The following is a 13,211-nucleotide window of genomic DNA, read 5'->3' on the forward strand; positions in this document are numbered from 1 at the left end:
AAAGGTGTCATCTGTGTCCAGTCAGTTGCACACAGTGTCACAGCTGGATGTCCACGTAGTGCATGCACCTGACTTGGCCACACACACTCGACTGAGCCCCGTGTCCTGACACAACTGTTACCTGGTAAGAAAAGTATGCTCAAAAGCCCCACACTGTTCACAATAGAGTCACCGATCAGACGTCACGTCCCTTGTTTGACCATATTTCGGTCGACTCGTTTAGCTAGCTCGCAGCCTACGACAAGTGTTTACTCTGGCTACAGGTGTGTGTGTGTGTGAGTGTGTGTGTGTGTGTGTGTGTGTGTGTGTGTGTGTGTGTGTGTGTGTGTGTGTGTGTGTGCTTAGCGTTATGTCTCGGCTGTTCATTATCTAACGGCAGGAAATTCCGCGGTTGTTGTTTTTTGTTTTGTTTTTTACAAAACGAAACTGTGGACGTGTGCTCCGTGTTCCCTTTAACGGACACGGTCGATGCACAAGCGGCAAAAGTGAGTTTATCGCCAGGAGCTAACGATACTCACTCAGTCGGTCGGTCGGTCGGTCGGTCGACACAGCAGCACACTGATGATGATTCCTCCGCAGCTCTTCCCCGGGAAAAAAATGTGTATGCTCGGTTGGCGAGCTGCAGTCTGCAACACCCGAGGCGGAGGACTGTCTAGTTACCTGGACAACACACAGGACGAGGCGAAACGTGACATGCAATTAGCGTTAGCTACTCTACTGCTACCCGGCTAACAGTTAGCAAGATGAAGATGTTCTCTCCTCGCGGCGCGGCGCGGTCGACGATCGCTCGTATCACCTGCAGCCGAGCACAAAAACAAGCACACGGCTAAAGAAGGGTGAGTGCGACGACGCGCGGCGTCCAGGTGGTTTGTCCCAATCGCCAGTTCTAGCGAGACAACTTTCCATCCGACCCTGCTCGGCGCACAACAAGCAGGAATTTCGCCGTCGCTCGCGGGGGCTCTGCGCGCATGCGTGTTACGGCGGGGTCAAGACGAGTCCCGAAATTCCGCGATAGCGCAGAGAAACGGTTTGAATCAGTCAAGTGTCACGTCAGTTCACCTCGGCGAGTGTCGAGGATGTGGTCGACATCCGGCACATTGATGCCGAGTTTCATAGTCTGCCTACACTGTCGCCGCCACGAGGAAGTGCTTTAAGAATGACGTGTCTGTCGTCGATTCGTCAGTCGAAGAGAAAATATGTGTACTCTGTACTGTGGCGAGGGCGAGTAGACCACCTTAAATTCCGCTCAGTTGTCAGACTCAGGTCCTGCACGGCGTCGCTGCTGGAGTTTCCGGTCCACCTTAACACCACTATATCGCCATCGTTCTTCATGTGTTGACGTGGCGGCTGCAAGAATAAAATTGCTGTAACAGCTAATGTGTAAACTTTCATCGTCTTTTCGTCGATTCCCATTTCATTCCCACCATATTCTCAAATAAATATATTCCCTGGTTATGTTTTGTTATTGTAAATAATGGTCCAGCAACACATTTGGTTTAACTTTCAAAACAAAGTTTTTTTTAAATGACTGTTAGATGAGTGTCTTAGCTTTGGCTCCATAGACTGTATATAAACAGTTTGGCTCCCCACTACTCCACCTGCTGGACTTTATTATGAGTACTTTACTCTATTTCCTTTTTCACAATAGTTCAAATTGATGTGAACAGGATTCTTCTTCAGCACAAATATTTAAAAAAAGTTATATCCGAATCTGACATATTGATAACATAACACGTGCCTCCTTCTTAACATTATTACATCAGTACAGAACTCATGGGTCAGACCACACCCATCGCTCTTCGAGCCGGGCGGATCACACGCACGCGCACGGTGAAACGATGCCAGGAATAAACAAGAAAGAGAGAAACATTAATAATACACGTCAGGAGCTCCGAGCTCCGACTTTCAGTGAACGCACCAGCTAACTACAGGAAGTAAGGAGGTGGTGGTGGTGTGTGTTTTTTTTGTTCAGTCGGTAGCGAGTTGAAGCTAACAACAATCAGGCTACACTGCATTACTACAGCCGCCGTGAAGTTATGGCACGTCGCACCACCGGGATGATTCCATCGGCGACTTGATTCGCCAAAATATGTTGGCTGACAACTTCCCAGTGTCACCGTCGATTGGAGCAAACGACATCGCGGACCAAACGTTAGCTAGAGCAACGACAGCAAGGTACCGTAACGGCCACCAGCAGCAACACTACTTAGGCTAATTAGCTTAATATATATATATATATATTTTATTTTATTTTTCGTCGGTGTGTAGTATTTTTCTAGCTGTTGTTTACTTCCAATGTCAGCACTGCATATGTTGTCAGCATGCAAAGGCAGGTTGCCAGTGTCACTACAACGTGAAAGTGCCTAGATTTGTGTCAGTCGTCTTGTCCCGATCCCCTCTTGGCCCTTGTCGACACGGAAGTGTTGACGGAAGTGATGGACATTTGATTTAATTCGTGTGCGGTTTTGGGAGGGTGGGGGTGCATCAGGTGTGGGGTCATGCTAAGTGCAGCGCCGTGCTGTTGGCCCACTGACGTGCAATCATCGCAGGTTCGTCGGGAGGTATCTATCACTTTCACAGCATTTTTTAATATTCAGAGTGTGTTGGTTATGATGTAGAGGAGCCACTCCCTGCTGCACAGTGTCATGCACATTGCAATACGTTATTGCCTTCATAAGCCTTTTTTCCCCATTCTAATATATGTACAGTCTAATGTGAGATTAGAGGAAGAGGCTCAAGTATAGGTTTTCTGAGCATATAGTGATCTTGGGGAAAACTCGAGTTAAGCTGCTGAATTATCTCCGTTATATACAGAGACTGTCTATTTGAAATTCCCTAATGCGGGCTGGTCATACTGCACCATCTCCAAAATTAAAAAGGAGAATGCATTGCTGTCATACGGTTCATAGTTATTCTGGAAATATTGTCTAATGCCCTGGGTGGATGGTAGAGCAGTTGGTAGTTTTAGTTTTTGTATCTGTCTACGCTGCTGGACTCCGTACCCAGTTGCTCTCTGTGACCCTGTGCACATGGAAAACCTAGTGAATAATTTATCCACTTAGTTTTTACCTTCATGCATTCCTTGCTGCAGAACGGAATACATTTCCAATTTCCAATATGTTTCTTTTTTTTCCCCATTCAAGTTTTTCAGAACGTTTAATTTTTTTAATTTTTTATTACTATTATAATAAGTAGGGTGATTGGTATGCATTCAAGGATTTATCGACTGGAGCAGGAGTGGCTTTTAACAGCGTCAGCATATTTCTGCTTGCAGCAGATTTCTGAATAAATGCAGACACCACACAAGACAATCGTCCTGGCAGATTTTCATTCTCATCTTTCCTCCATGGCCCTTCATTTGTACATGACGAATCAATATATGTTGACGACTCATATATTCCCCATCTGCTTTACTGTTTTCTCCTCATCTCGCAGCTGAGTAGCATGCTGGACGTGGGGAAGTGGCCAGTGTTTGCGCTCCTTCCTCCTGAAGAACTACGCCTTATCCGGCAGGCTTGTGTCTTCGGCAGTGCTGCAAACGAAGCCCTCTATGTCACAGTTAATGATGAGGTAACACTTGGGACTTTAAGCAGGGCCACTTTAATCTTTTTGTTTACATTAAGATGTGTGGCAAGACTCGATGGATGGACGTAATCTCCTTTTTATAGTACTGGTTTGATTATTTTCTGTTTATAAGTGGATAGAAAGTAGCTGCACTCCTGTAACTCTCCGGCTGATACGAGGTGCAGTTCCAGGCACAGGGATAAGCAGATAGAATGAGGCTATCTTTAGCCATACTGGCCTAATGCCCCGAGCAAGCTTCATTTTTATCCTGTGGAAAGGTGCAGAGCGCGCCTCATCGTTCCGCCCTTGCTCATTTGTTTGTCCCTGTAGCCTGAACAGATTGTTTCGGCGCAGTTGATTGTGTTGTAGAAATGTTTGTTTTTTATTTTGGTTGCAATGATTATTCCGCTAATCAGTTACTTCCTTGACACAATATTAATTGTCAAAATCTCTGCTCTGGTAATGGGAAGTTATCAGGGACATTTAGCTCTGTTTTCTGACATTGATAGACCAGTTAATTGATAAGGATTTATAATTGATTCTCATACTGTTTAGTATCCTCCCAGTATGTCAACCCACCTGATATGTACGTGGGGATCAGTATATATCAGTGAACACTTGAATGTCACATTCATGCATGATTTATTCATGTCAGAAGCATTTCAGCTGTGATTTTGGGTTTTTTGCAGGTCTTTGCGCTTGGCACCAACTGTAGCGGCTGTTTAGGGCTTGGAGATCTTCAAAGCACTATTGAGCCGCGCAGGATTGATGTCTTGTGTGGGAAGAAGATTGTGTCTCTAAGCTATGGAACAGGACCACATGTGGTTATCGCCACTGCAGGTAATCTAGTTCAGAAAACGTATTTGTCCCAGAGGGCAAATTTCCTCAGGACGCAGAGGGGTTACATCACAGACAAACAAGATGGCACTTTTCTTCTTTCTGCTTCCTCCCATAACCCTCCTCTTCCTTCCTGCTCTTCCCAGAGCCGTGAACACCCTCCACACAGACAGCAGAAACCCCTACAGCTAGCCCTCTAATGGAAGTGGCCAGGCCTGCAAGCCTTTGTCCCTGCATTGTTGGACCAGGTCCTGGTACTCGGTGGGTGGCCCTCCTTTCCATGGGCCTACCAGTTCAATCATGATGATCCTCTTCGGCTCCTAAGACCATATGATTATTAAGGCCTCAGATGTTTGAACGACCAGAAGAGTGTAGTTTTCTACCTGGTTCTATTTCCATTAATCTTCTTGATCTTTTTGAAGGAGTGCGGCTTCTTCTTCTTCTTAAAGAACTGGATGGATGGCGAAGTTATCACTTGGATCAGATACTTTTTCTATCTCTCCTGCTCCAAGATGTTCTCTGAGGGCTTTGTCTCCCCTGGCTAAGCACAGTCATTGCACTCCGCCAATATGTGTGCCAACTTGCACGGTGGATCCTCCTCATTCCTCACTTGTGTTTGTGATGACAGAGTTTTGCACAACTATCAAAGCAGAAGAAAGTTGCGGACGGGCTCCAGTTTCCAGAGTTCAGGGCACAGGATTTTGGCTTTGGTCCCACTTTGGCCAAGCTTCTTGTGATTCAAATTCCACAGGCCTTGACATTTTTCCTTCCTCCAGGTGTCAGACCCTGGTTTGGATGGGGGCCTCTTCTCTCCCTCAGGTCTGCTTACCCTTTTGCCAGAAGTTGGTGGCTCAGAGTCCTTGCCTGTCCATGCACGGATTCCTGATGAGGTCCTTAGACTGCAACATGCTCCCTGACTGTAGCACTGTGTCAGCTCCCCACTTGTTTCCTGATCTTGTGGTGACACATCTCTGGCATTTTCGTTGCTGGCACCTCTGTACACAATCTCAACCCTCCACTTTGCCACCTTGAACTCTTTGTCTGCTGATGATAGGAGTAGCTGTGACTGTCCAGACCTGAGGTATAGTCCTACTGACAGGAAGCTTGGTGTAATTCAGAGCCACATTCAAAGGTGCTCACCTGCCTATGAACTCCTTTCACTGATGTCATACATACTTCACCTCGCCTCCTTTGTTTTAACATCATTCTTGCCCATGTTGCCAAGCCTTCAAGTGCCTTCAGAATCCACCTTGCTTGTAGATGGGATGAAGTTGTCATGGGTTGGTCCTTCATAAAACCATTAATTGGAGGTGTGGCGGGAGCCAGAATCCGTTATTGGCATTGTGGATTCTTTCCCTGCCGATTAATTCCCAAGATGAATAAATAAGATAGGGGCAATAGTGTAGCCTGTTTCAATTCCCTTTACCTGGTCCTGAAATGTGAAAAGGGCATTCTTGAACAGCCATAACATGGTCATTTTTAACCAACTCCTCAAATAGACTAGTTTTGCTTAAATTTTCTTATACATTGTTTGACATAATAAAATTCAATTTTTTCTGGTGCTTTTTCTGTAAAAACATTTCAACATTTTGATTCCCTTGTCATTTCTACTAAGAGTAGTGCTCAGTCGATTCCATGACATGTGTCAAGTCGACTGCTTCTTATTTGTTAATAAAACATTAACCACTGGGACAACATTAATATGAGATTGCCTGGTGCTATGTAGACGGAGAGGTGTTTGCCTGGGGCCACAATGGCTACAGCCAACTCGGCAATGGGACCACCAACCACGGACTGACCCCAGCCCTGGTGTCCACCAACCTCCTTAACAAGAGAGTGACAGAGGTGGCCTGTGGCTCCCACCACTCTATTGCCCTCACAACTGATGGAGAGGTGATTTATCCACAGTTTTGTCCTTTTTTTTTTTTCTTTCTTTCTGCTTAGTCTATGTGTTTCTTTGGACAGTGATCATTTTATCTCCGTCTTCAGGTGTTCGCATGGGGTTACAACAACTCAGGCCAAGTCGGTTCGGGGTCCACTGCCAATCAGCCGACCCCGCGGCGGGTCAGCAGTTGCCTGCAGAACAAAGTGGTGGTTAACGTAGCCTGCGGTCAGCTCTGCTCCATGGCTGTTCTGGAAAATGGAGAGGTAATGTGTCACATCGGTTTGCAGATATTTAACATGAATAAGTGAATCAGTGCACTCATTAGGTCGGTTTTGTGGCAGTCTGCAGCCCTTGAATATTTTTTAAGGGGGTTGGTTAATGAACATGTGCGTCACACCTAAGCATAAGATATTCATGAGCTACGCTGTTTGTACTTCAGAGGCATCATTTTATGAAAGAAGGAAATACATCAAAAGTGGCGGATCCAGAACATTTGTTTTCTGAATGAATGCCCTCATGCAAGCAAAAGTTGCTGTGCTATCTCATCCATGCAGACAGTAATCATCACAGTTTACAGTAAATGAGTTTCTTGCAATGGGAACATCTCGGACATACCATACCAAGACATACACATGTCCATGTAAAGAAGGTGAAGAGACAAAATTGAAACAAAATGTAAATGAGCATGTGATATATTTAGTAAGGTTAATAGAAGCTGAAAAGGGAGAACAAAAAATGTCAAACACACCGATGATCCTTGCCCAGCAATGCTTTGACGAGGTGTGCGAATCATCTGTTGCAGATCTATGGTTGGGGCTACAACTGCAATGGACAGCTTGGTCTGGGCAACAATGGAAATCAGCAGACACCATGTAGGATCGCTGCTCTCCAAGGTGTCAACATTGTCCAGGTAAGAGACTAAAGAAAGCTTCGTATGAAGCTGGTTTATTTATTTAGGTGAACATTCAGATTCATTTCTCTCCTCCTCAATTTGCAGGTCGCCTGTGGATATGCACATACATTGGCACTTACAGATGAGGGGTTTGTTTACGCCTGGGGAGCCAACTCATATGGGCAGTTGGGAACAGGAAACAAGAGTAACCAGGCTCTCCCAACTCAAATAAACACCGACAAGGAGAGGTTAGTATTTAGTTTTTACCCCATACCAAATCAGCAGTGACACCTTTCTGCCATCACAACACGTCAGTAAGGGCCGCATGACAACATCCTGCGAGACTGATTTCTTTTTTTTCTTTTTTTGTCGTTAAATGCCTCAAAGGCATATATGGTTAGACATCATGGAATAATAAGATATTGATTTATGTTGTTTGATTAGATAAGTAATGCTTACTGTGGAAATCAGCTTCACCGTGATGAATATTAGCGGTGCTCCAAAGTTTCAAATCTACTTCTGTCACTAGGATGGTGGAGGTGGCTGCATGTCACACCAGCCACACGTCAGCTGCCAAGACCCAGAGTGGGCAGGTTCTGATGTGGGGTCAGTGTCGAGGTCAGGCTGTGGCCAGCCCCCACGTCACCCACTTCAGCAGCACAGACGACGTGTTTGCGTGCTTTGCCACACCTGCGGTCACGTGGCATCTCCTCTCAGTAGGTAAGCGTGGTGTGACAATGGTGAGAAGATTTCTAAAACAGAAGAAGGGCCCCAGAACTCAGACATCCTCAGTAGATATAAGATAAGATATGATTTACCTTTTTTGATCCCCCGTAGAAGAATAGAAGACAGAATCTAGGGTAGTAATAATTATAATAATTATATAGTAAGCTGTTGTGCAATATGAAAATAAAAATGACTTGATTATGCAGTTTGAGAGTAATCAAGTTTTTTTGTTAACCGTTTGAAACTGCCCCTTTTATCTTGTGATTGGCCAGAGGTAATAATCATACTTTGTTGTGGGCACATATCTATGTATTATATATTTTTTTCAACCTGGAAATGGCCAAAGAAATAAACAGGAAACAATGTCCACTTCAAACAATCGTATGTCTACCTATTGATATCAGCTCAACCTGACGTACTGTACATGTCACTTTGAGGTGTCGTTGTTTTTTTGTTTATGCCTTTTACTGTCCAATTCAAGTGTGCGAAGAACAATTTGATTGGATTTGTGATTCCCTAGGATTTCTACTAGATTGTGTCTTATCTCAAATTATTTGTCATTTTTATTGGTCACTTCAGGGATTTAAATAAAAGAATGTATTTTGGGGCCCTGTAGGCACGGGCTATATCTTACAGTGACCGGGTTGTTACAGGACTGCAACAACCCATAATGTAGCATATTCATCTAACAGAAGAGTTTAAAAAAGTGAGATTATTTGTTTCTTTCTCTTTGTCAGATGGTGACGACTACCTGACCGTGGCCCAGTCTTTGAAGAAGGAGTTTGACAGTCCAGAGATTTCTGACCTGAAGTTCTTGGTTGATGGGAAGTGTATCCATGTTCACAAAGCCCTGCTGAAAATCAGGTACAAAGACCCTGTCGAGTCCAAAGTGAACAAGTGCTTCTTTGTTAGTGTGGTTACTTTTACAAATAGGCAAAATAATTACGTTTAAATTTAAGAATTTTTAAAGAAATCTCCAAATACGAAAAGACAATGGTGGATGCGGGTAGTTCTCCTAAATCCCGAGAACTCACGAATAAATCTGCTTGTGCGAAAGGTTCATGCATTGTGGCTTTTTATGTGCAAACATTTTTTAAGTGTAAATGCCCACACAAAATACTTATTTGTTTTGAATCTAGTATTTTAAAGAAAAAAAGTTTTGGGTGCACATGATGAATCCTTGTATAGCAATGGAAACCAGTGTCTCCAGGTTTTGCACAGTTTTCATCTCTGCTGGACTTTGTTTTTCATTCTGGTCACATGAGTGTATTTTTCGCATTCAGAGGTTGTGCCTGGTCATGAGTGATGAAGGGGCTTGTTATACCACACCGGGATTTTCAGGGGAACAGAAACCGACTTTGTGGTTGAAGACTTGTGTAATTATTAATCACAGAAACATGAGATCAAGACAAACAAACAAATAATCTTGTTGATTGTGCAGCCATCATGAATATTTAGATAATGTATGTATACACACACACACACACACACACACACACACACACACACAAACTATATACCTACTGTCCCGTGTTGCCATCTGTTGAACAGTGTTTCCTCGTCTTTCCTGTTAATGTCACAGGGAAGCAAACAGAACTATTGTTAGACAGGGTTTTTTTCTTTTTATAACAACACCTGGCCACAAAGTTCTGCATTCCAGTGCCTTGCTCTTTTGCACTGTCAGTCAAAGGAGCCAGACTGTCTGCGACATCAACCCCAGTGCACATGATGACACAAATGTGCAGCAGTGGGAAAAACGCTAACGACAACCCTGCTTTGGCGAAATCACATGCAAATGATATGTTTGAGATGCACTCAGAGATTGAAGACTCGGTTGTTTATTCAACGAAGAAGAAGAAAGAAAATGTTAGCAGAGTTTTGAGCCATTAGCATTGAGGGAAATTTGTAGGGGAAAAAAATAATGAAAATGGTAATCTGTGTTTAAAATGCAGAAGGGACAAATATGCAAAAAATGCAGGGGGGTGAAGTTGTTGGCAGAGTGCCTCCACTGACCCAGGAAGTGTTTAATGGCCTGAAGAATCTTGACTAAACAGTAATTATAGTATGTTAAAAAAAACATAGCTGTCTCTATGTACTCGTTGAGAGTTATTAACTTTTGGGGGAATTTATTCAGCTATGAAATTCAGACAAAACACTATGGGACAGAAAACAAGATAAAGTGACAACAAGCAATACACACTGTCGGTCACTAAATGATAGAAATGAAGAAGCTTTTTTAAGTGGTCAAAATATTGGCTACTTAACAATTGATCATATACACCTCAACGTTACTTCTGATTTTTTTTTGCAAATGATGATTGGGGAATGTTTCACTCATTTCTATCTTATTATATGAGATAATTAACAAGCTCCTGAAACCTTCCTGAGTAATGCGTGTCCCATCCTTTTTTTGTTTTGTTTTGCAAATTTCTTTATGATTGGGTCGTAATGCAATATTCGGACTACAGTGATAATATACTGTACATCACAACAAATTATCGCAGACCGCGGTTTAAGGTATTTGAACGTAGCATTGTTGTTTGGAATAACTACAGCCCAATGTGCAGTTTGTAATAAATAGGCTAAAACATAATGAAATGGAAAGTTACTGGCAGCATCCTTTTAAGCTCCTCGCGTGAAACATCGGCTCAGTTTCTTTTCCGCTCTAGGTGCGAGCATTTCCGCTCGCTGCTGAACGAAACGGATGAGGACGCCATAGAAGTCCACCAGTTCTCGTACCTGGTGTACAGAGCCTTTCTGGAGTACCTCTACACAGACACTATTAACCTGCCACCAGAGGATGCTATTGGTAAGCCCAGAGAAACTGAGACCACACGGGACAAAGCCAGTGCAATACGTCTTAAACACACTCACTTGTGCGCTGTTCTTGTGTGTGTGTGCAGGCCTGCTGGACTTGGCCACGTTCTACCGAGAGACGAGGCTTAAGAGGCTGTGCCAGGAAGCGATCAAGAGGGGCATCTCCGAGGAGAACGCCATCACGCTGCTCTCTGCCGCTGTCAAGTATGAGGCGCGGGTAAGCTCATAGCCGCCTGACACACAGTCAGGTGGTGGTGGTGGTGGTGGTGGTGGTGGGTGGTGCCTTCCTTCACAGTAGCTAGGTCAGTTATACTCCTCAGCATTGACCAGACAGCCCTCTTCATTTTGTAGGACCTGGAGGAGTTCTGCTTCAAGTTTTGCGTCAACCACCTAACGGCTGTCACGCAGACACAAGCCTTTGCGGACATGGACCACGACCTGCTCAAGAACTTCATTAGCAAAGCCAGTCGCTACGGGGCATTCAAAAACTGACTAGAGTGCCCCCCCCCCCCCCCCCGTAGTGATGAGCTCACTCAGCTCCTGAGTGAGTCGACCCCAGACCAAAGTAAACACAAGGCTGATCAGTGCTTCAAAGCCTCGTCGCCGGGGTGTGAACACTGCAGAGGCACACGGTTTAAGGTTTCACCCTCTAGCTGATGCGTCTGCGTTCCTGCCCTGACCTTGCCCATGCACAGCGGTTGCTCGGTGGGCGAATTACTCCACTCCGCTCAGTCACAAGCAGTTGTGCCACACTGGTCGCCTTCTTGTCACCTTTGTTTTTTTTGACCATATGCTCGGCCGATTCGGTATCTGATTTGTTCGATCGAGCTTTTCACCAGACAGATGCTGTGCAAGGGTTTTTCTCGCAGCGGCAGCAGCAGCAGCAGCAGCCGGCTCAGACAGAAAGACCTGAAATCACTTGACTGGGTTAATCATTACAGTGCCAGGGTTTGGTGTCGAGGTGTACCTATTGTTTTAGTCACTGCCCCTATATCAGGAAGAAGAACAAAGTGGCATATGGCTCTGTAGCGCACATCTCGTCTGATCGGCGGTGACAGAAAGTGATCGGAAAAAACAAGCAGGTCAAACACGAGTTGACCTTTCACCATTGTTCCGCTTTACGTCGAAGCCTCGACGTTTTAGATTGAGAAGTAGTATTTTATGATGGGGGAACCAGCAAGCTGTTTTACAAACGGATTTTTTTTTCCTCAACAATCAAGAGTTTGTATCTGATCAATGACAATATCTGTTCTCTTGTTGAAGTCCATGTAAAATTTTGCCACTTTGTTTTATACTGTAGCTCTTCACCTTTGCCATCCAAACCTAAGGTTTCTGTTTGATGGATGTATTGGCATTGACATTTGATCTGATAGAAAAACAAAGTCGCAGGCAGTCACACTTTGCGAGAGATAAGGACATCCTCCTGCATGTTTACTTGCGTTCAGATTAACCCTCTCACTGCAGCTGGAAACACGGTCAGACTTATACAGGCATGCCGACGGTCCCTGTGTAGCATGCCGACGACGTTTGGTATATTTACAAAAATTTGGTTGTCATTGCGGGGTTTTTTTAATCGTTAATATGTTGGCAGCACACTTCTGTTTCTTTTTACAAGTGTGTCGTTGTGTCTCTCCCCTGGTAGTGGCCTCTGGCGATTAAATACTGCTAGGTTACTGTTAAATGCCAACTGCGACTATACTGAATAGAGTCTTTATATTATAGGGCCACAAGGTCTATTAAATGTAGTTCCCAGATAATTCCACATTAAATTCCTTTATCCGTCCAAATAGAATGTAATAAAATGCATTTACTTTAACAAGCTAATCATTTTTATTTGCTTTTTTTTTTTTACGTTTTGATAATAACTAAAAAAAAGCCTGTTTTGTATGAAAGATCCTGTACACTGCTGACAGCGTAACTTATGGCAACATTATATATCTAAAATTGATTAAAAATGAATAACTGCACAATTTGATTTGTTTGTTTTATTTCTGTGATCGGTGGTCTGTTATGGAACAGTTAACAGCCTTGACATACTGTACACGTGATAAATAAAAAATATGTAAATGGACAGAAAACTTCAACAGACAGAGAGATGAACAAATGCCATAGTCCTTTTTTATTTGGGTTTTTTATTGTATTTTTTTACAAGGAGAAGTTCAACAAAGGACTGTGACATAAGAAAAGTTGTTATTCAGTTACAAAAATGCTGTAAACATAATTTTTGTCCCAAAGGACACACAACTTTGGCAAGTTGTGATTCAAACCATCCACCAATACATGAAACCAAATATTCACAGAATATGTGCATGTATGTTCGTTGTTCTGTTTTACATTTACAACCATGAACTATCTTTAATTAAACCTATTTTTATTGATTCTTGTGAGACTGTAATATGAATAAATTTGCCTCTGGCGGCTCTGAAATATTACCCAATTGTTTTCAAAGAAAGATTCCCCTCTCATGTGTCTCCATCAAATTCATAATCT

The 13,211-nt window shown here is 43.6% G+C and overlaps 2 protein-coding genes across 4 annotated transcripts in view; one reads left to right on the forward strand and one right to left on the reverse strand.

Annotated features, from left to right (window-relative positions):
• fndc3a (fibronectin type III domain containing 3A) overlaps window positions 1-1,177 on the reverse strand; it is a 44,666-nt gene extending 43,489 nt beyond the window's left edge. The window contains exons 1-2 of one of the 2 annotated variants that reach the window (XM_035623868.2): window positions 1,060-1,177; window positions 519-660 (exon numbers count right to left, since the gene is read on the reverse strand). The gene's annotated coding sequence lies outside the window, so the exon portion shown is untranslated. The other variant, XM_035623867.2, reaches the window with a different exon arrangement.
• A 644-nt stretch (window positions 1,178-1,821) lies between these two features.
• rcbtb2 (regulator of chromosome condensation (RCC1) and BTB (POZ) domain containing protein 2) lies at window positions 1,822-12,688 on the forward strand. Of its 2 annotated transcripts, XM_035623883.2 has the most exons (12): window positions 2,541-2,561; window positions 3,436-3,570; window positions 4,254-4,404; window positions 6,128-6,294; window positions 6,391-6,549; window positions 7,089-7,196; window positions 7,284-7,426; window positions 7,708-7,898; window positions 8,642-8,768; window positions 10,574-10,713; window positions 10,808-10,938; window positions 11,073-12,688. In XM_035623883.2, exons 2-12 carry the CDS (start codon window positions 3,445-3,447, stop codon window positions 11,211-11,213), a joined length of 1,584 nt encoding a protein of 527 aa, XP_035479776.1. In that variant the 5' UTR covers window positions 2,541-2,561; window positions 3,436-3,444; the 3' UTR covers window positions 11,214-12,688. The 2 variants fall into 2 exon arrangements, with proteins under 2 accessions (XP_047191490.1, XP_035479776.1); XM_047335534.1 differs by lacking the exons at window positions 2,541-2,561; window positions 6,128-6,294 and adding an exon at window positions 1,822-2,175.
• The last annotated feature ends 523 nt before the right edge of the window (window positions 12,689-13,211 follow it).

This window comes from Scophthalmus maximus, chromosome 11 (assembly GCF_022379125.1).
Source record: "Scophthalmus maximus strain ysfricsl-2021 chromosome 11, ASM2237912v1, whole genome shotgun sequence".
In the NCBI taxonomy this organism is placed as follows: Eukaryota; Metazoa; Chordata; class Actinopteri; order Pleuronectiformes; family Scophthalmidae; genus Scophthalmus; species Scophthalmus maximus.

Bases quoted from the DNA above. Each gene is read 5' to 3' on its own strand.
- rcbtb2 (XM_035623883.2), top strand. From the start codon at position 3,445: ATGCTGGACGTGGGGAAGTGGCCAGTGTTTGCGCTCCTTCCTCCTGAA. The intron at 4,405-6,127 runs GTAATCTAGTTC...GGTGCTATGTAG, and splicing joins TGTGGTTATCGCCACTGCAG to ACGGAGAGGTGTTTGCCTGG. The intron at 7,197-7,283 runs GTAAGAGACTAA...CTCAATTTGCAG, and splicing joins AAGGTGTCAACATTGTCCAG to GTCGCCTGTGGATATGCACA.